The 20,831-nt window shown below is 51.5% G+C and overlaps 1 protein-coding gene across 3 annotated transcripts in view; it reads left to right on the top strand.

Annotated features, from left to right (window-relative positions):
- The window catches only part of MARK4 (microtubule affinity regulating kinase 4), a 54,214-nt gene extending 33,774 nt beyond the window's left edge, over positions 1-20,440 (top strand). For 2 of the 3 annotated variants that reach the window (XM_005589572.4, XM_074023878.1), the window contains 6 exons: positions 3,664-3,881; positions 10,884-10,987; positions 14,535-14,813; positions 14,976-15,055; positions 16,576-16,620; positions 19,144-20,440. In XM_005589572.4, coding sequence (XP_005589629.1) covers positions 3,664-3,881; positions 10,884-10,987; positions 14,535-14,813; positions 14,976-15,055; positions 16,576-16,620; positions 19,144-19,208 — 791 coding nt within the window. In that variant the 3' untranslated portion in view covers positions 19,209-20,440. The remainder of the gene's footprint in view (positions 1-3,663; positions 3,882-10,883; positions 10,988-14,534; positions 14,814-14,975; positions 15,056-16,575; positions 16,621-19,143) is intronic. The other variant, XM_005589571.4, reaches the window with a different exon arrangement.
- The last annotated feature ends 391 nt before the right edge of the window (positions 20,441-20,831 follow it).

The raw sequence follows: 20,831 nt of genomic DNA on the forward strand, positions 1-20,831 counted from the left end.
GCCAAGTAATATTCCATTGCATAGATAGACCACATTTTGTTTATTCATTCATGAGCATGTGGATTGCCTCCACTTTTTGGCTCTTGTGAATGACGCACTGTGAACATTTGTGTCCATGTTTTCATGTGGCTGTGTTTTGCCGTCATTTCTCTTGGGTACATATCTGAGAGCGGAATTGCTGAGTCATCTGGTAATCCTGTGTTTAATAGTTTGAGGAACTTCCAGAGTGTTTTCCAACTCTCTGTTCTTTTTACAGCCCTGCTTGTCTGCAGGGGTGAAGTTTTTACTCTGGGTCAGGCACTGGGGTGTCTGCTTGTCTGATCTTTTTTTTTCTGTCTCTTACATATTTCACCTTATCTTTTTCTAGATCTCTCAGCTCCTAGATTTCTTTTGTTTGTTTGTTTTTTTGAGACAGAGTCTCGCTCTGTTGCCCAGGCTGGAGTGCAGTGGCACAATGTTGGCTCACTGAAACTTCAGTCTCCCAGGTTCAAACGATTCTCCTGCTTCAGGCTCCTGAGTAGCTGGGATTACAAGCGCAGGCCACCTCGCCCAGCTAATTTTGTATTTTTAGTAGAGACAGGGTGTCACCATGTTGGCCTGGCTGGTCTTGAACTCCTGACCTGAGGTGGTCTGCCCGCCTCAGCTTCCCAAAGTGCTGGGAATACAGGCGTGAGCCACTGTGCCCGGCCGCTCCTAGATTTCTTACATCTCAGTTTTAGAATCCAGCCCGGGGCTGAGTGCAGTGGCTCACACCTGTAATCCCAGCACTTTGGGAGGCTGAAGTTGGTGGATCACTTGAGCTCACAAGTTCGAGACCAGCCTGGGCAACATGACGAAACCTCATCTCTACAAAAAAATACAAAAATTAGGCCGGGCACAGTGGCTCATGCCTGTAATCCCAGCACTTTGGGAGGCTGACCTGGGTGGATCACCTGAGGTCAGCAGTTTGAGACCAGCCTGGCTAACATGGTGAAACCCTGTCTCTTCTAAAAGTATCAAAATTAGCCAGGCGTGGTGGTGGGTGCCTGTAATCTCAGCTACTTGGGAGGCTGAGGCAGGAGAATTGCTAGAACCTGGGAGGTGGAGGTTGCAGTGAGCCGAGATCGTGCCATTGCACTTCAGCCCGGGCGACAACAGAGAGACTCCATCTCAAAAACAAAACAAAACAATTAGCTGGGCATGGTGGTGTGCACCTGTAATCCCAGCTACTTGAGAGGCTGAGGTGGAAGGATGGTTTGAGCCTGGGAGACTGAGGTTGCAGTGAGTCCAGATCATGCCACTGCACTCCAGCCTGGGTGATAGAGCTAAACTGTATCTCAGGAAAAAAAAAAAAATCTACCCCAAGTGTTAGCTAGAATCTCCTTGGTCCACTCATCAGGATCAGGATGGAGCTCTGATACTGAGTCCAGTTGGGATTAATCCACTGTAACAGGGGCACAGGAAGACACATGGCACAAAGTGGCTGCTGAGAGCCTGTGCTCTGGCCTCCCCTCCACACTGAAGTAAGGGAGGAGAGAGGTGTCAGCATGAGCCCCACACGGGAAGTGGTGCTTCTGCCCTACCTCCACCATTGCTGGATGGTCAAACCATTCCCTGCCCCTGTGTCTTGTCTTCCCCACCTGTGAAATGACAGGGTGTGCCCAGAAAGTTCCTAAGGAGCTTGTGAGTTCGATATCATATGGTTAGAACATGGTAACCTTCAGAACTCCCCACACTGAGACCTGAGTTCTAGGGATTCTCAGGAGAGGGATTGCTGGCAGCTGCCAGGTATCTGTCATTGTCATTGTAGAGCTCTCAGCTTGTGGCTCTGGGATTTTTGAGCATGTATCGCTCCTGAGGATCTAACATGCAGATGTTCTGACTCTCTCAAGTTTGAGATCACTTTGCACCCTTGGGTTCTAAAACAGTAGATTCCTAAGATGTTTCAAGGGACCAGAATTATTTTGTGTTGCTTTTGAAATTGTACATACAATCACATCCTTGAAAATGTGTTAGTTTGGAAAGGATAGACAGTGAAAAAGTCTTCATCCAGCACATATCCCCGGCTCACAGTTTCTCAAATACAGCGACTGTTAGGGTTTTTTTGTTGTTGTTTTTGTTTTTGTTTTGTTTTTTGACAGGGTCTCGCTCTGTCACCCAGGCTGGAGTGCAGTGGGGTGATCTCGGCTCACTGCAACCTCCGTCTCCCGGGTTCAAGTGATTCTCCTGCCTCAGCCTCCCGAGTAGCTGGGATTACAGGCGCGTGCCACCACACCCAGCTAATTTTGGGGGTTTTTTTTGAGACAGAGTCTTGCTCAGGCGCCCGCCACCACGCCCGGCTAATTTTTTTTTGTATTTTTAGTAGAGACAGGGTTTTACGGTGTTGGCCAGGATGGTCTCGATCTCCTGACCTCGTGATCTGCCCGTCTCGGCCTCTCAAAGTGCTGGGATTACAGGCGTGAGCCACCGCACCCGGCCAATTTTTGTGTTTTTAGTAGAGACGGGGTTTCACCATGTTGGCCAGGATGGTCAATCTCCTGACCTCGTGATCTGCCCGCCTCGGCCTCCCAAAGTGCTGGGATTACAGGTATGAGCCACTGTGCCTGGCCCTGTTATGGGTTTTATATGAATTCTTTTGGAGAGATTTTATTCATAAACAAACATGTAAAGAGATAGATATGAGGCCTGGCGTGGTGGCTCACACCTATAATCCCAGCACTTTGGGAGGCCAAGTTGGGAGGATCATTGGAGTCCAGGAGTTCAAGACCAGCCTGGACAACATGGCGAAATCCTGTCTCTACAAAAAAAGTACAAAAAATAGTTGGGCATGGTAGTGTGTGCCTATAGTCCCAGCTACTTGGGAGGCTGAAGTGGGAGGATGGCTTGAGCCTAGGAGGCCGAGGTTGCAGCAAGCTGAGGTCACGCCACTGTACTTCAGCTTGGGCAACAGAACGAGATCCTGTCTCAAAAAAAGAAAAAGAAAGAAGGAAACTGAAGATATATAAAAACAATAAGGAAATTCTCCCCTTTTGAAACAAGTTATAGTCCTTTGGAGATATTCATATATAAGCAAGTAGATAGAGATTATAGATACACACTTTTTTACTTTTGTAGACAAATGATAACACATTGTTGACCCATCTCTTGTCTTGCCTTTTCTACTTTCTAGTCTATCATGAAGGTCATTCTGTATTGGTGCATAAAATGCTTCCTTATTCTTTTTTATAGCTGCATAATTTTCCACTGTGGAAATACCTTGACTTACGTAGTCATTCCCCTACTAAGGGTCTAATGGCAGGCCGGGTGGGGTGGCACACACCTGTGATTCCAGCTACTTGGGAGACTGAGGCAGGAGAATCGCTTGAGCCTGGGAGGTGGAGGTTGCGATGAGCAGACGTTGCGCCACTGCACTCCAGCCTCGGCGACAGAGCTGGACTTTGTCTCAAAAAAGAAAAAAAGAGAAGGTGCAATGAATGGCCTGTATGTGCATGATGTCATTGATTTGGAGTTTCTAGGTCAGTATATGTGCGTTGGTAATCTTGAGGTAATTTTGACAGATACTGTCAGAATGGCCCACACAGAGATTGCAGCCCACGTGAGGAATTCTCAGGTTCCAACGATCCCCCAGAGTCAGTTCTGGGTTTCCGTGGTGATGCCAGCTCTAAACGGTGCCCCCTCCCCCAGGTGGCCCATCCCCTGCACCCCTGCACCCCAAACGCAGCCCGACGAGCACGGGGGAAGCAGAGCTGAAGGAGGAGCGGCTGCCAGGCCGGAAGGCGAGCTGCAGTGCTGCGGGGAGCGGGAGTCGAGGGCTGCCCCCCTCCAGCCCCATGGTCAGCAGCGCCCACAACCCCAACAAGGCAGAGATCCCAGAGCGGCGGAAGGACAGCACAAGCACCCCCGTGAGTGACCAGGGCTGGGGGGCAGGGCTGGGGGCGCCGCCACCTGTGGCCAGCCTGCGGACACCACCCGAGCCACATTCCTCAGGCCCTGCCTTCATCTCATTCCCCAGGCAGAACTCCTTCTTACCAATTCCTTCTTATACCCATTCATTCACTCAACAAACAACAAACATTTATCGAGTGCCTCTGTTTACCTGAGCTCAATTTATACACAAACACTTGATGTTCGTGTATAACGTTCTGTGTCAAAGAAGCGAAGAACATACTCTTGGCAGAAAGGATTTAATACAGGAAATTAAGTGCTTTTAAAAATGTGGGAAGGGCCAGGCATGGTGACTCATGCTTGTAATCCTGGCATTTTGGGAAGCCGAGGCAGGAGGATCACTTGAGGCCAGGAGTTTAAGAAACATAGCAACACTCCATCTCTACTAAAAATCAAAAAAATTAGCCAGGCATTGTGTTATGTGCCTGTGGTCCCAGCTACTCAAAAGACTGGGGTGGGAGAATCACTTGAGCCCGGGAGGTTGAGGCTACAGGGAGGTTGAGGCTACAGGGAGCTGTGATCCTGCCACTGCACTCCATCCTGGGTGACAGAGCAAAACCCTGTCTTAATGAATCAATAAATAAAATATTAATAGTAATTTAAAAAATCAGGCCAGGCGCAGTGGCTCACGCCTATAATCCCAGCACTTTGGGAGGCAGAGGTGGGCGGATCACTTGAGGTCAGGAATTTGAGATCCACTTGGCCAATATGGCGAAACCCCGTCTCTACTAAAAATATGAAAATTAGGCCGGGCGCGGTGGCTCAAGCCTGTAATCCCAGCACTTTGGGAGGCCGAGACGGGCGGATCATGAGGTCAGGAGATCGAGACCATCCTGGCTAACACGGTGAAACCCCGTCTCTACTAAAATACAAAAAAATTAGCCGGGCGAGGTGGTGGGCGCCTGTACTCCCAGCTACTCGGGAGGCTGAGGCAGGAGAATGGCGTAAACCCGGGAGGCGGGGCTTGCAGTGAGCTGAGATCCGGCCACTGCACTCCAGCCTCGGCAACAGAGCTAGACTCCGTCTCAAAAAAAAAAAAAAAAAAAAAAATGAAAATTAGCCAGGCGTGGTGGCGGGCACCTGTAATCGCAACTACTCGGGAGGCTGAGGCAGGAGAATCGCTTGAATCCAGGGGGCGGAGGCTACAGTGAGCCAAGACTGTACTACTGCACTCTAGAATGGGTGACAGGTGAGACTCCATTAAAAAAAAAAAAAAAAAAAGGCTGGATGCAGTGGCTCACGCCTGTACTCGCAGCACTTTGGAAGGCCGAGGCGGGCGGATCATGAGGTCAGGAGATCGAGACCGTCCTGGCTAACACAGTGAAACCCCATCACTACTAAAAATACAGAAAATTAGCTGGATGTGGTGCATCCACCTATAGTCTCAGCTACTCTGGAGGTTGAGGCAGGAGAATCACTTGAACCCGAGAGGCGGAAGTTGCAGTGAGCCAAGATCACACCACTGCACTCCAGTCTGGGTGACAGAGTGAGACTCTGTCTCAAGAAAAAAAAAAATGTCGTAGGAAGCAGCAGCAGCTTCCCCAGCTCCTCAGCTCTTCCGGCATCTACATTACATTCTGTCCCACTCCCTGCTCCTCTGCTCTGCACATGTTCAGGAGCCGCCCCACGTGGCTGTGCCCTTGGTGTTTCGAGGCTGGTCATGGCAGGTTACTACCAGCCAAGTCCCAGCCTTGACCAGGGTGCACACAGGTATGAGTCTGAGCCAGTTGTGGGCCTAAACTTTTAAAATCATGGTCGGGCGAGGTGGCGGGCGCCTGTAGTCCCAGCTACTCGGGAGGCTGAGGCAGGAGAATGGTGTGCATCTGGGAGGCGGAGCTTGCAGTGAGCTGAGATCCGGCCACTGCACTCCAGCCTGGGCGACAGAGCGAGACTCCGTCTCAAAAAAAAAAAAAAAAAAAGCATGGTCGGCTGGGCGTGGTGGCTTACACCTGTAATCCCAGCACTTTGGGAGGCCGAGGTGGGCAGATCATGAGGTCAGGAGATGGAGACCATCCTGGCTAACACGGTGAAACCCCGTCTCTACTAAAAATACAAAAAAAATTAGCCTGGCGTGGTGGCGGGCACCTGTAGTCCCAGCTACTCGGGAGGCTGAGGCAGGAGAATGGTATGAACCCGGGAGGCAGAGCTTACAGTGAGCCGAGATCGCTCCATTACACTCCAGCCTGGCGACAGAGTGAGACTCTTTCAAAAAAAAAAAAAAAAAGCATGGGTTGCCACCCACACAGACACAAAATACTTATAGTTATCTTATTTTTACCGTAAGATTTTGCTCTTTAACAAATAAGTTGACCGGGTGTGGTGGCTCATGCCTGTAATCCCAGCACTTTGAGAGGCTGAGGTGGGTGGATTACTTGAGCTCAGGAGTTCGAGACCAACCTGTGCAAAATGGTGACACCTCTTCTCTACAAAAAATACAAAAATTAGTCCGGTGTGGTGGTGGCACGTGCCGGTAGTCCCAGCTACTTGGGAGGCTGAGGCAGGAGGATCACTTGTGTCCAGGAGGCGAAGGTTGCAGTGAGCCAAAATCGCGCCACTGCACTCCAGCCTGGGCGACAGAGGGAAACCTTGTCTCAAACAAACAAACAAAAAAATAAGTTTTTAAATACTAATTTTTCTTGTACATACTTGAGAACATTCATCTTTTTAATTTCTTCTTAGTGCTCTTGGTGCCCCTGGGTACTTCCATTTTATTTTGGTTCTAAACACCCAAGGCAAACCAAGGTCTCACTGCACGGCTGTTTGCGGGGTAGGGGTGTTTCTGCGGAGGTCCTGACCATCAGGAGGAACCCAGCCGTGGTGGCTGGTGGTGTCTGGCTGTTACCAGCGTTTACCACCCTTGACTGGCTTTGACTGATTGTGACTGGCCTTCACTGGCAATGCCTGCCAGGGCCCTACTGAAGCTTTTACTGCAAGTGTCCGCCTTTTACCAGTGGCAGCCAGCTGTGGCCAGCTTTAACCAGCCTTTACTGGCAGTGTCCAGCCATGACCAGTATTAACCAGCAGCAACTGGCTGTGACAGGCTTTGACCAGCCTTGACTGGCCGTGACCACCCTTGGCCAATGGTATCTGGCTGTGACCAGTGGTGTCTGGCCATTACCACTCATGACCAGCTTTAACTGTCCCTGACTGTTGGTGTCTGACTATGACCAGCCTTAACTTGCTGAGATAGGCTTTGACCAGCAGTGTCAGGCCATGACCAGCGGTAGCCAGCAGTGACTGGCAGTGACCGGCTGTGTTTGGTTTGACCAGCTGTGACCCTGCCGCCACCTGTGAGGACTGCTAGTCCGTGTTGAGGGCCCTGAACTCCAGGGCTGTGCAGAGCCCGGGGTCAGTACAGGGAGGGGAGTGGAATGTTGTGAGGGGACCCTGTGGGGATGGGGCAGGAGAGGGTGACCCTGAGGACAGCTTACTGGCCACCTTATACCAGAAGGGCCTTAGGGAAACAGATCTTGAGGGCATCAACTCGACTTCAGGCAGGTGGTACAGGAGGGAGGCGGGGATGCCTGTGTGTCCTGAGTATTCCGGATCAGTACAAATTCACGCCCCTTGGCTCCTCCCCAGCCCCGAGACCTGGAGCTCCACATGGCAGCCTCTGAGGCCCATGTGTCAGAGAGTGATCCACAGCCCAGAGAATGGGTGGGAGCCGCAGGGCCAGAGAAGGAGAGGATGAGGTGGGAGTGTGGTTAAAGAAAAAAGAAAAAATTGTAGGAAGGACTGGAGGAGCGGACAGTGGGCAGGGCGGACAGTGGGCGGGATTTGCAGGAACAACAGTCCCAACCACACCGCAGAACTGACCCACCAAGGGAGCTGCTGCTTCTGAGGCTGCCCCAGCACTGGTAAATTCAAGAGTGCACTGTTAGGCCGGGCATGGTGGCTTATGCCTGTAAGCCCAACACTTTGGGGGCTGAGGCAGTGGATCACTTGAGGTCAGGAGTTCAAGACCAGCCCGGCCAACATGGCAAAAATCCCGTCTGTACTAAAAATACAAAAATTAGCCTGGCGTGGTGCACACCTGTAATCTCAGCTACTTGGGAGGCTGAGGCAGGAGAATTGCCTGAACCTAGGAGGCGGAGGTTACAGTGAGCTGAGATTGCGCCACTACACTTCAACCTGGGTGACAGGGCGAGACTCTGTCTTTAAAAAAAAAAAAAAAAGGCCGGGTGCGGTAATCCCAGCACTTTGGGAGGCTGAGGCAGGCAGATCACAAGGTCAGGAGATCAATCAAGACCACGGTAAAACCCCGTCTCTACTAAAAATACAAAAAATTAGCCTGGCGCAGTGGCGGGCGCCTGTAGTCCCAGCTACTCAGGAGGCTAAGGCAGGAGAATGGCGTGATCCCAGGAGGCCGAGCCTGCAGTGAGCCGAGATCGTGCCACTGCACTCCAGCCGGGGGACAGAGCGAGACTCCGTCTCAAAAAAAAAAAAAGGCACATTGACATGGCTGTAACCCAAGACTCAAAAACCTCATCCCTCATCAGTCAAAAGAGCTTATTGATGCCTAGAGGGCTGAACAACGGGCAATGGGGCCCTGCTGAAGCAAAGACCTTCATCTCATAGCCTTGCCTGTGTGAGCTGAAGTCAAAGTAGGCAGGACAGCAGCTGCTGCCCCATTTACACCTTCCAAATCTTCGTGAATGCAAAGATTGGCGGAACCCAACTTGTATGCAGAACCTGAGCTGCAAAGGACTCTGGGAAATGTAGTACTTGGCTTTCCTGCATCTGAGTTCCCAGGAACAGCATAGTATGAAAATATCCTCAATATAGGAACAGGAGAGTGGAGGCAGCTGGACATGGTGGCACACACATGTAGTCCCAGCTATTGGGAGGCTGAAGTGGGAGGATTGCTTGAGGCCAGGAATTAGAGACCAGCCTGGGCAACATGGTGAGATCCTCTCTCTTAAAAAAGAGAAAAAGGGTGGAGGCAGTTTGAGAAAGTGGCCAAGATTCTGAAGCCACGTAGAGTTTGAATTACATTAATGAGCCGTGTGACCTTGGGCAAATAACTTCATCTTTCTGAGCTTTAGTATCTCACTCTGTGAAATGGGCTCATTAGAGAACCTGGGTCATTGTGAGGATCTTATAAGATCTCAAACATGAGGTACTTCACATACTGGCACAGTAAGCACTCAGTGAATGAGAGCTATTGTTATTGCTAAATGAAACCCACACCTTAAGAAGGTTAAAAAAAAAAAAAAAAAGAAAAGCAAATAAACCTCAAAGAAAGTAGAAGGGACCAGAAGTGGTGGCTCACGCCTATAATCCCAGCACTTCGGGAGGCTGAGGCAGGAGGATTGCTTGAACCCAGGAGTTGAAGACCAGCCTGGGCAACACAGACCCTGTCTCTGCCAAAAATAAAAATTAGCTAAGTGTTGTGACACATGCCTGAGGTTCTAGCTACTCGGGAGGCTGCAGTGAGCCATGATCACACCACTGCACTCCAGCCTAGGCATCAGAACAAGACCCCATCTCAAAAAAAGAAGGGAGGAGGCATTAAAGAGAATAAATCAGTGAAGGAGAAGGAAGAGGTACAATAAAGCAACAAAACCTAAAGTTGGTTTTTTGAAAAGATTAATAAAATCAGTCTGGGCGCAGTGGCTCATACCTGTAATCCCAGCACTTTGAGAGGCTGAGGCGGGTGGATTACTTGAGGTCAGGAGTTTGAGACCAGCCTGGCCAGCATGGTGAAACCCTGTGTCTTCCAAAAATACAAAAAATTAGCTGGTCGTGGTGGTGCACGCCTGTAATCCCAGCTACTTGGGAGGCTAAGGCAGGAGAATCACTTGAACCTGGGAGGTGGATGTTGCAGTGAGCCGAGATCATGCCATTGCACTCCAGCCTGGGCAAAAACAGTGAAACTCTGTCCTAAATAAATAAATAAATAAAATCCAATGGATCCCTGGTAAAAATCAATTAAGGAAAAAAGACAGCAAACATGAATTACCAGTATCCAAAATGAAAAGGGGAACTTTGTTCTAGCATTGACAGATAGTAAGATGATATTAGGAACTACTTTATGCCAATAAATGTAACAGCTTAGATGAAATGGACACATTACTTTAAAAACACACTGTATCAAAACTGACACAGGAAGAAATAGAAAACCTGAACAGTCTTTATTCTTGTTAAAGAAATTGAATTCGTAACTGAAAACCTTCCCCATAAAGAAAATTTCCAGCTGTGATGACTCCCACCAGTGGAATTCTTCCAAACACTTAAAGAAGAAATAACACTAACCTTACACAAACTTCCAGAGAATAGAAAAAGAGAGCTCTCTGCCTAACATGTTTATGAGGCAGCGTAATCCTGATATTCCCTATGTTCCCAGAGCTCACAGCCCAGTATGGGATGGGGACATATATGAGAACAGACATTGATAGCGCAGTGATTGAAGCTGCAGTGGGGAGCCCAGGGACCTGTGGGAACCCAAAGGAGGCACGTGACTCAGCCTGGGGCCGGGGGTGGTGGTAGATTATGAACTGACACCTGAAAGATATGTAGGAGTGAGTCAGGGGAAAAGGTAGGAGGAATGTTCTAACAGGTGAGACAGCCAGTGCAAAGGCTAGGCAGAGTGACAGAATGTGGCATGAATAAGTACGTTAGCAAACGTTTGGTGTGGCTGGGCCGGACCTTGAGAAGGTGGGCATTGCTGGGAGAAGAGCGATGGACAAGGATGCCCCCTGGAAACCTTCCCTGACTCGTTTTCCCTCAGTGTCGCCCTCTTCTCCGGGCTCCAGGGGTCTCCCTTGACTCAGCCTAGGTGGTTGGGATTCTCATGAGCTTTTCACGTCTTTGAGACCTTTGACCATCTCCTACTCACCCTGGCTTCCCACACGAGCCCCTGACTCATTCGTCGATGGGGAGGGCAGACAAGGGAAGAGGGTGGAGCTCAGGGGCGTGTCTTCACCCCCTCACTCCCTTCCTGGCCATGTCTCCTGCAGAACAACCTCCCTCCCAGCATGATGACCCGCAGAAACACCTACGTTTGCACAGAACGCCCGGGGGCTGAGCGCCCGTCACTGTTGCCAAATGGGAAAGAAAACAGGTATGGATGGGGCAGCAACAGGGTGAGGGGTGGGAAGTAGGGGGTAGGTAAATAGGACCTCCCTGGATCTGAGATAGTAGGCATTGGAGGCTGGTGCCATGGGGACCGGGGCCCAGAGAGGGAGTGTATTTGCCCTGCCCTTGGCCATGTGCCCTTGCCATGTACCCCCCTGAAAATCCTCCCCACTTAATTAATTAGTCTTCAGCACCAGGAAAGCAGTTGGCCCTGTTCTCCGCCTACAAGCCTTGGGAACCTGAATTGATTTTTTGAATGATCCATTTTTAGAAGGCGAGAGAAGCCCCAGAATGTCACAGCTTCAGCATCATCTGGTTGGCTGGTTTTCCAGCTTGTTGGCCTGAGTCTGTGAGGTCTCTTCCAGCTGGCAAGGGAGAGAAACCAGTTCAGACTGGCTGGAGCAGAGAGAGGGAAGGGATTGGTTCACATCACAGGTCAAGGCCAGTGAGAGTGGGGCCGGCTCCACAACGAGGACACTGCCACCCACCGGGACAGTAGGGCAGGTTGATGGCCAACACCAGGGCACACTCTGGGATGCACCTGATTAGTGGATGCAGATCTTCCCACTGGGTGTGGGCAGGGGAATGAGGTAGTTAACAGTCACAATTCTGTGAATACTCAGTTCTGAGTTCGAATCTTACCTCTGCTCGCACTGCTAGCTGAATGACTGGGTAAATCTCTGAGCCTCTGTTTCCTCCTCCATAAAATGGGCTTGATGCTGTCTGGGCACGGTGGCTTACGCCTGTAATCCCAGCACTTTGGGAGGCCGAGGTGGGCAGATCACCTGAAGTCAGGAGTTCGAGACCAACCTGGCCAACATGGTGAAACCCTGTCTCTACCAAAAATACAAAAATTAGCCAGGAATGGTATCATGCGCATGTAATCCCAGCTACTCAGAAGGCTGAATAAGGCAGGAGAATCGCTTGAACCCAGGAGGCAGAGGTTGCAGTGAGCTGGGATTACGCCACGGCACTCCAGCCTGGGCCACACAGCAAGACTCTGTCTCAAAAAAAAAAAAAGGTCAGGTGCGGTCTTTTTACACCTGTAATCCCAACACTTTTGGAGGCCGAGACAGGCAGATCACGAGGTCAGGAGATCGAGACCATCCTGGCTAACATGGTGAAACCCCGTCTCTACTAAAAATACAAAAAATTAGCCAGACGTGGTGGTGGGTGCCTGTAGTCCCAGCTACTCAGGAGGCTGAGGCAAGAGAATGGCGTGAACCTGGGAGGTGGAGCTTACAGTGAGCCTAAATGGCGCCACAGCACTCCAGTCTGGGTGACAGAGCAAGACTCCATCTCAAAAAAAAAAAAAAAATGGGCTGATGCTGTCTACTTCCAGGCCCCATTATAGAGATCCAGTAGAGATCAGGTGTGTCCTGTACCTGGCACTGGGTCTGATGCTTAGGAGGCCTTCATTCAGTGACTGAGAGTGCTTTTTCTTGGTGGTTATCAAGTAAAAATAATAGTAGTGAACATTCTGAAGCAGCAGCCACATGCCAGGCTTCTATGTCTATCGCCTGGCTCAATGCCCCTAACAACTCTGTGAGGTAGATCCTAATATCTCCATTTTACAGCTGAGGACATAAGGCATAGGGAGGTTAAGTAACTTGTCCAAGGCCACACAGCTGGTAAGTCAAGAAGCAGATTCCAGACTGACTCCAGAATCTATTTGTTTTTTTTGTTTTGTTTTGTTTTTTTGTTGTTGAGACAGAGTCTCGCTTTGCCGCCCAGGCTGGAGTGCAGTGGCCGGATCTCAGCTCACTGCAAGCTCCGCCTCCCGGGTTCACGCCATTCTCCTGCCTCAGCCTCCCGAGTAGCTGGGACTATAGGCGCCCGCCACCTCGCCCGGCTAGTTTTTTGTATTTTTAAAGTAGAGACGGGGTTTCACCATGTCAGCCAGGATGGTCTCGATCTCCTGACCTCGTGATCCGCCCGTCTCGGCCTCCCAAAGTGCTGGGATTACAGGCTTGAGCCACCGCGCCCGGCCTCCAGAATCTATTTGTAATCACCATAATATATGGCCTTCCAGTTCTGCTCAAGAGACAGTAGAACAGTTAAATTACAGACTCAGACAAAAAAAAAATTTAAAATTTAAAATTTAAAAACACAAAAAATAAAAATTATAGACTCAGCTGCTGTAACAAAAACAAAGAGATCCCAGGGTAAAGTAATTTAAATAAAAAGGAGGCTTAGTCCAGAGGGTCCTCCAAGGACCCAGGTAAGTTCTTCCAGCCCCAACATGAGTTTCCAGCTCTGGGACTGAGGCCACTGCACCAGCTGCCATCATTTCCTAATCAGCAAGAAGTGGGGAAAGAGTAGGGGACAAGCAGCAACGCTTTTTAAAGGCGTGACCCGGAGATCGTACAGAGCACTTCTGCTTATATCCCATTGGCTGGAGCATGGTCACATGACTCCATCCCTAACTGCAAGGGAGTCTGGGAAATGTAGACTCTGGCTGGGTGGCCGTGTGCAGTGCTCATACTCTTAGGGGTACCAAGAGCAAAACAGGGAGGATGGATTCTAAGGGAGAAGTAACAGCCTCTGCCACAATCAGGATTCTTCTCTGAGATCCAAGCTGGGCCTGAAGTCCCTGGAAGGATAGAAATTGGAGGTCTGGGCTTGGCGCAGTGGCTCACGCCTGGAATCCCAGCACTTTGGGAGGCCAAGGCGGGTGGATCACCTGAGGTCAGGAGTTTGAGACGAGCCTGGCCAACATGGTGAGACCCCATCTCTACTGAAAATACAAAAATTACCCAGGCGTGGTGCTGCATGCCTATAGTCCCAGCTACTCAGGAGGCTGAGGCAGGAGAATCATTTGAACCCTGGAGGCGGAGGTTGCAGTAGCCAAGATCGCCCCATGGCCCTTCAGCCTAGGTGACAGAGTTAAGACTCTGTCTCAAAAAAAAAAAAAAAAAAAAAAAAAAATTAGCCAGGCATGGTGGCACACACTTGTAATCCCAGCTACTCGGGAGGGTGAGGCAGGAGAATTGAACTCAGAAGATGGAGGTCTGGCCCCTGTTGTCGACTAGGAGGGTCCGAGGGGCTGGAGGAGGGTCCTGGGACAGTGGGACCCCCACTGCTCAAATTATCATAGTGAATACAGGTATCCTTGATCTTTACATCTTTCCCTTTCCTGATTTTAGATGATGGGAGTTCAGATAGCAAAGTGTTTGCCAAGTTGATTTGGTTCCTGGGGTTTTGGGAAATAGCAAGGAAGTCACCCAAAAATTTCTGTGCGTCTATTCAGTTGCTGCGTTTGGAGAGAGGAGAGTTGTGATAGGAGATGGTTTGGAGGGGGTAGAGTTTGAAGAAGGGACAGTTTGAAGGAGGGGTAATAGGAGAGGAGAGTTAGTAAAATAATGCTAGGATTGTATAGTGCACAGCCTGCACAACTGTACATTGCAGCCCTGTCTCTGAGTTCTAGGCTGGTTGCAGTCCCTGGTCTCAGGACAGGATTATGAAGAATCAGAGGGACTGGGGTCCTGGCTTGCCTCAGTCCCCGACCCTGACTTGTCTCTCTCTGCCCACAGCTCAGGCACCCCACGGGTGCCCCCTGCCTCCCCCTCCAGTCACAGCCTGGCACCCCCATCAGGGGAGCGGAGCCGCCTGGCACGCGGCTCCACCATCCGCAGCACCTTCCACGGTGGCCAGGTCCGGGACCGGCGGGCAGGGGGTGGGGGTGGTGGGGGTGTGCAGAATGGGCCCCCTGCCTCTCCCACGCTGGCCCATGAGGCTGCACCCCTGCCCGCCGGGCGGCCCCGCCCCACCACCAACCTCTTCACCAAGCTGACCTCCAAACTGACCCGAAGGTGAGCTCCGCAGGGATGGCAGAAGCGGGGTGGAGCAGGGTGGGGGGGCTGGTGGGACCTAACCTGTCTTCTACTCTGCTCTGTCTCCTGTACCCGAACATTTCCTCCTCCTCCTCCTTTCCTCCTCCCCTGTCGTCCCTCACCGCCCTCCTCACACTGCAGGGTTACCCTCGATCCCTCTAAACGGCAGAACTCTAACCGCTGTGTTTCGGGCGCCTCTCTGCCCCAGGGATCCAAGATCAGTAAGTCCCGTCCATGCCCTGTTCTCGCTGGCCCTGCCTCCCTGTCTGCATGTCTCACCTGTGTGTGCGGGCATTGGGGAGGGGGCTCTGTGGATATGAGTGGAGTGCAGGGTCAGTACGTGGGGTCTGGTTGTTCATTTACTCACAGAAGCATAGCCTCTGGAGCCAGACTCGGGGGTTCAAATGGCAGTTAGTCAAGGTCTCTGGGCCTCACTTTCCTCTTCTGTAAAATGGGTATAGTAATAACAGTACCTGTCTCCTAGGGTTATTGTAAGAACTAAATGAAGTGATATATGGACTGAGCTTAGAACCTTGCCTTGGAAAGTGTTTTACATGTGTATTAGTTATTAATTGCTATTATTCATTGAGTCCTTACTGTGTGCCTGGCACTGTCCTAGGCCCTGTAGTAGAGGGTGAGCAAAAGGTATAAAACTTCTGCCCTGGCAGAGCCAACATTCTATCAAGGGATCTAGACAAAAAAATAAATCAGTAAAATATACTTATTATATAGACGTCTAGGTAGTGCGAAGTAACGAAGAAGAAAAATAGAATAGAAGCCACATTTGGTGGCTCATGCCTGGAATCACAGCACTTTGGGAGGCTGAGGCGAGTGGATCACTTGAGCCCAGGAGTTCAAGACCAGCCTGGACAACATAGCAAGGTCCTATCTCTACAAAAAATAAATAATTGGCCGGGCATGGCGACTACACCTGTAGTCCTATGGACTTGGGAGGCAGGAGGATCACTTGAACCCAGGAGGTTGAGGCTACTGTGAGCTATGATCATCAGTCTTGGCAACAGAGGAAGATCCCCTGTCTCTGGAAAAAAAAAAAAATAGAACAGTTAGGAGAATGAGAGGTGTGGGGAAGGGAGGGGTGCAGCATTAAATGGGCAGGCCTTTGGATGAGGTGGCTCAGGCCAGTAATCCCAGCACTTTGGACGGATCGCTTGAGTCCAGGAGTTTGAGACCAGCCTGGGCAATGTGGCAAAGCCTCATCTCTACCAAAAAAAAAAAAAATTTGTGGCACGCACCTATAGTCCCAGCTACTTCAGGGGCCAAGGCAGGAAGATTGCTTGAACCCAGGAGATTGAGGCTGCAGCCAGCCGAGATCACGCCACTCCTGCATGTCAGAGTAAGACTCTGTCTCAAAAAAAGAAAAAAGGGCAGGTCTCACAAAGGTGTTGTTTGAGCAAAGCATGATTGTATATGTGAGTGTGTGTGTGCGCGTCTCTCTCTTTCTGGCCACTTTTCTATATAAGGGTGTGTCTCTGCCCACTCCCCTCCCTTTCATCTTCCACATTCTTCAGTATCTTTCCTGTGACCTGCACTAACCCATTTCAGAATGAGCCCCATTATGGGGATGGACAGGGAGATCAAATCCTGACTCCGGGCCCTCGCCAGCCAGCCCGGAAGGACTGGGGTTGAGGCAGGGGCTGCTCAGAATCCCAGAGGCAGTGGGTTGGGGGAGGTGGGTTCCCTATGTCCAGATTAGACACTCTGTCCCCCTCCCCTCCCCTAGGGTCGCAGACGAACCTGAGAGAATCGGGGGACCTGAGGTCACAAGGTGAGTGCTTGGGCCTACCCCCGACTGCCACACCAGCCCTTCCCCTCTCCTGCCTCCGCACCTCCTGACACTTACCCCAGGGAATTAGATGGGGCCCCAGTCTCACCTGCAAGGCCAACTTCCTGAAATGCCCTATGGCCCCCGCCTTCTCTGCCAGCTCCTCTCATTCCCACCCCATCACAAGCACCTTCTCTTGACCATCTTAAACCTCAGCCTCCGACCGGGCGCCGTGGCTCACGGCTGTAATCCCAGCACTTTGGGAGGCCGAGGCAGGCGGATCACCTGAGGTCGGGAGTTCAAGACCAACCTAACATGGAAAAACCCCGTCTTTACTAAAAGTACAAAAAGTAACCGGGCGTGGTGGCGCATGCCTGTAATCCCAACTACTTGGGAGGCTGAGGTAGGAGAATCACTTGAACCCGGGAGGCAGAGGTTGCGGTGAGCCGGGATCGTGCCATCACACTTCAGCCTGGGCAGCAAGAGCAAAACTCCCTCTAAAAAAAGAGAAAAAAAAAAGCCTGATCCCATCTACAACTCAACTTCTGGTCAATGCCCCCACCTCCTTTTGCTTCTCATCCAGTCATGGCACAATGTTTGCCGGCACCTCAGGGCCAGCAGGAGGCAAACATTATCTGTACAGACCCAGATCATGAAGATTTTAGGCTTTGAGGGCCAGGCACCCCCTGTCACGCCTGTTCAGTTGTGCCACTGTAGTGCAAAAGCGGTCATATTCAACACAAAACAAATGGATATGGCTGTGTTCCAATGAAACTTGATTTACAAAAGCAGACAGCACCGAAGTTTGCCAGGCCCTGGTTTAGTCTGAGTTCCCGGTTTAGAGACCCAGGTGGAAACCCAAGCCCTGCCAGCAGCTGCAACAAACTGCCAGGGCTGACTTTTATTGGCTGGGACTAGGTCACATGCTCATTCCTAAGCCAATGTCTGCAGCCAGAGAGGAGAAGTACTCTGGTTGGTCAGACGTGGTCATGTGGTCACCCTAGATCCAAGCACAGAGGTCGGAAGTAGAATGCTCTCATTGGCAGAGCTGAGGCTCGTGCTCACCCAAGCTGAGGGGTGGCCACACGGAAACAAGGGGGGCTAGCCTTGGGCTGCTCATCCAGTGCAGCACTCTTGTACTTCAGGCGGGACATTTCTTTGTTGTGCAGGGCCCTTTTGCACGTTGGAGAATGTTTATCATCCCTGACTTAACCCATCCCCAACCTAGTCAAATGCCAACAGTGCTCCCATCCTAAAACATATGACAAAAAGCCCCCAGAGGCCGAACACAAGTGGCTCATGCCTGTAATTCCAACAACTCAGGAGGCCAAGGCAGCAGGATCACTTGAGCCGAGGAGGTCAAGGCTGCAGTGAGCCGTGATTGCACCACTGCACTGCAAGACCCTGTCTCAAAAAAACTAAAAAGTGGCTGGGCACTGTGGCTCGGGCACGGTGGCTCACGCCTGTAATCCCAGCACTTTGGGAGGCCAAGACTGGTGAATCACCTGAGGTCGAGAGTTCGAGACCAGCCTGACCAACATGGAGAAACCGCATCTCTACTAAAAATACAAAAATTAGCCAGGGCCGGGCGTGGTGGCACATGCCTGTAATCCCAATTACTGGGGAGGCTGAGGCAGGAGAATCGCTTGAACCCAGGAGGCGGAGGTTGTGGTGAGCCGAGATTATGCCATTGCACTCCAGTCTGGGTAACAAGAGCAAAACTCCCTCTCAAAAAAAAAAAAAAAGCCGGGCGCGGTGGCTCAAGCCTGTAATCCCAGCACTTTGGGAGGCCGAGATGGGTGGATCACGAGGTCAGGAGATCGAGACCATCCTGGTGAACATGGTGAAACCCCGTCTCTACTAAAAAATACAAAAAACTAGCCGGGCGAGGTGGCGGGCGCCTGTAGTCCCAGCTACTCGGGTGGCTGAGGCAGGAGAATGGCGTAAACCCGGGAGGCGGAGCTTGCAGTGAGCTGAGATCCGGCCACTGCACTCCAGCCTGGGCAACAGAGCCAGACTCAGTCTCAAAAAAAAAAAAAAAAAAAAAAAAAAACAGAAATTTCTCATTCAAACCATGTGGCCAAGCCAGGCTGGTAGGGCCACCCGGATCTGCGCAATCATTCACGTCCCCAGGTTTTTCCATCCCCATTCCCTGAAGCCCTCATGTCATCTTCACAATTGAGGCTGGCTTGTGCCACTGCTCAGTCCAGCTCCTGGGAGATGCGGGACAGGAGAGCCTGGAGCATGCAGGTTCTCTGAAGGAACTGATGTGGTGGCACACCTCACTTCTGCTCATGTCCCAGAATTTAGAGACAGGGTCACACCTGGCTGCAAGGGAGGCTGGAAAGTGTGGTCTCCAGCTGGGGGGCAGCTCTGTTCCAGTTGAAACTGTCACTGGCATAGCAGGGGAAGTTTTTTGAGGGGACGGCTAGGAATCTGTCCCAAATTGGGAAGAGGTATCCCTTCAGCCCTCCACCACATTCCTCTTCGCTCCCATCTCTGACCCCTGATATCTTCTCACCTCAGTTGCCATCTACCTTGGGATCAAACGGAAACCGCCCCCCGGCTGCTCCGATTCCCCTGGAGTGTGAAGCTGACCAGCTCGCGCCCTCCCGAGGCCCTGATGGCAGCTCTGCGCCAGGCCACAGCAGCCGCCCGCTGCCGCTGCCGCCAGCCACAGCCGTTCCTGCTGGCCTGCCTGCACGGGGGTGCGGGCGGGCCCGAGCCCCTGTCCCACTTCGAAGTGGAGGTCTGCCAGCTGCCCCGGCCGGGCTTGCGGGGAGTTCTCTTCCGCCGTGTGGCGGGCACCGCCCTGGCCTTCCGCACCCTCGTCACCCGCATCTCCAACGACCTCGAGCTCTGAGCCACCACGGCCCCAGGGCCCTTCCTCTTCCTCTCCCTTGTCCCCTTCACTTCTAAAGGAGGGGAAGGGGCCAGGGAGGGGAATTCTCCCTTTATCATCACCTCAGTTTCCCTGAATTAGATTTGGGGGCAAAGATTGTCCCCTCTGCTGTTCTCTGGGGCCGCTCAGCACAGAAGAAGGATGAGGGGGCTCAGCGGGGGGAGCTGGCACCTTCCTGGAGCCTCCAGCCAGTCCTGTCCTCCCTCACCCTACCAAGAGGGCACCTGAGGAGACTTTGGGGACAGGGCAGGGAGGGAAACTGAGGAAATCTTCCATTCCTCCCAACAGCTCAAAATTAGGCCTTGGGCAAGGGCAGGGAGAGCTGCTGAGCCTAAAGACTGGAGAATCTGGGGGACTGGGAGTGGGGGTCAGAGAGGCAGATTCCTTCCCCTCCCCTCCCCTCCCGCTCAAACCCCCCACTTCCTGCCCCAGGCTGGCGCGGGGCACTTTGTACAAATCCTTGTAAATACCCCACACCCTCCCCTCTGCAAAGGTCTCTTGAGGAGCTGCCGCTGTCACCTACGGTTTTTAAGTTATTACACCCCGACCCTCCTCCTGTCAGCCCCCTCACCTGCAGCCTGTTGCCCAATAAATTTAGGAGAGTCCCCCCCCCCACCCCAGTGCTGACCCTAGAATTTTCCTTCCCTGCCCTCACCTGCAAATGAGTTGAAGAAGAGGCCTGGGAATCCAGGCAGTGGTTTTTCCTTTCAGAGCCTCGGTTTTCTCATCTGCAGAATGGGAGCAGTGGGGGTGGGAAGGTAAGGATGGTCATGGAAGAAGGCAGGATGGAACTCGGCCTCATCCCCGAGGCCCCAGTTCCTACATCGGGCCCCCCATTCATCCACTCACACTCCCAGCCACCATGTTACACTGGACTCTAAGCCACTTCTTACTCCAGTAGTAAATTTATTCAATAAACAATCATTGACCCGTGCCTACTCCATGCCAGGTCCAGTGCTGGACACAGAGACACAAAGCCCTGTCTGTGGGAGACATGGATTCTGACACAGACACTGGACAGGGGAGTCCAGAAGAGAAAGCGGGCAGGGTGGGGTCACTGGGGAAGATGCTCTAGAGGAATTAATGCTTGAGTGGAGTGTTGAAGGATGAGTAGGAGTTGGCTAGGCATTGAGTTTGCCCTGGGCAAAAGCCCAGAAGTGGGAGTATGTGGTATATCTTCAGAGAACTGGGTAATTTCAGTGTGGCTACTGTGTTGGGCATGGATGGAGAATTAACAAGAGAAATGCTGTATTAGGACTAATAATCCATCTATACTGCTTAAGCAAAAAGGTATTTGTTGGCTTAGCTTACT

Source organism: Macaca fascicularis, chromosome 19 (assembly GCF_037993035.2).
Source record: "Macaca fascicularis isolate 582-1 chromosome 19, T2T-MFA8v1.1".
In the NCBI taxonomy this organism is placed as follows: Eukaryota; Metazoa; Chordata; class Mammalia; order Primates; family Cercopithecidae; genus Macaca; species Macaca fascicularis.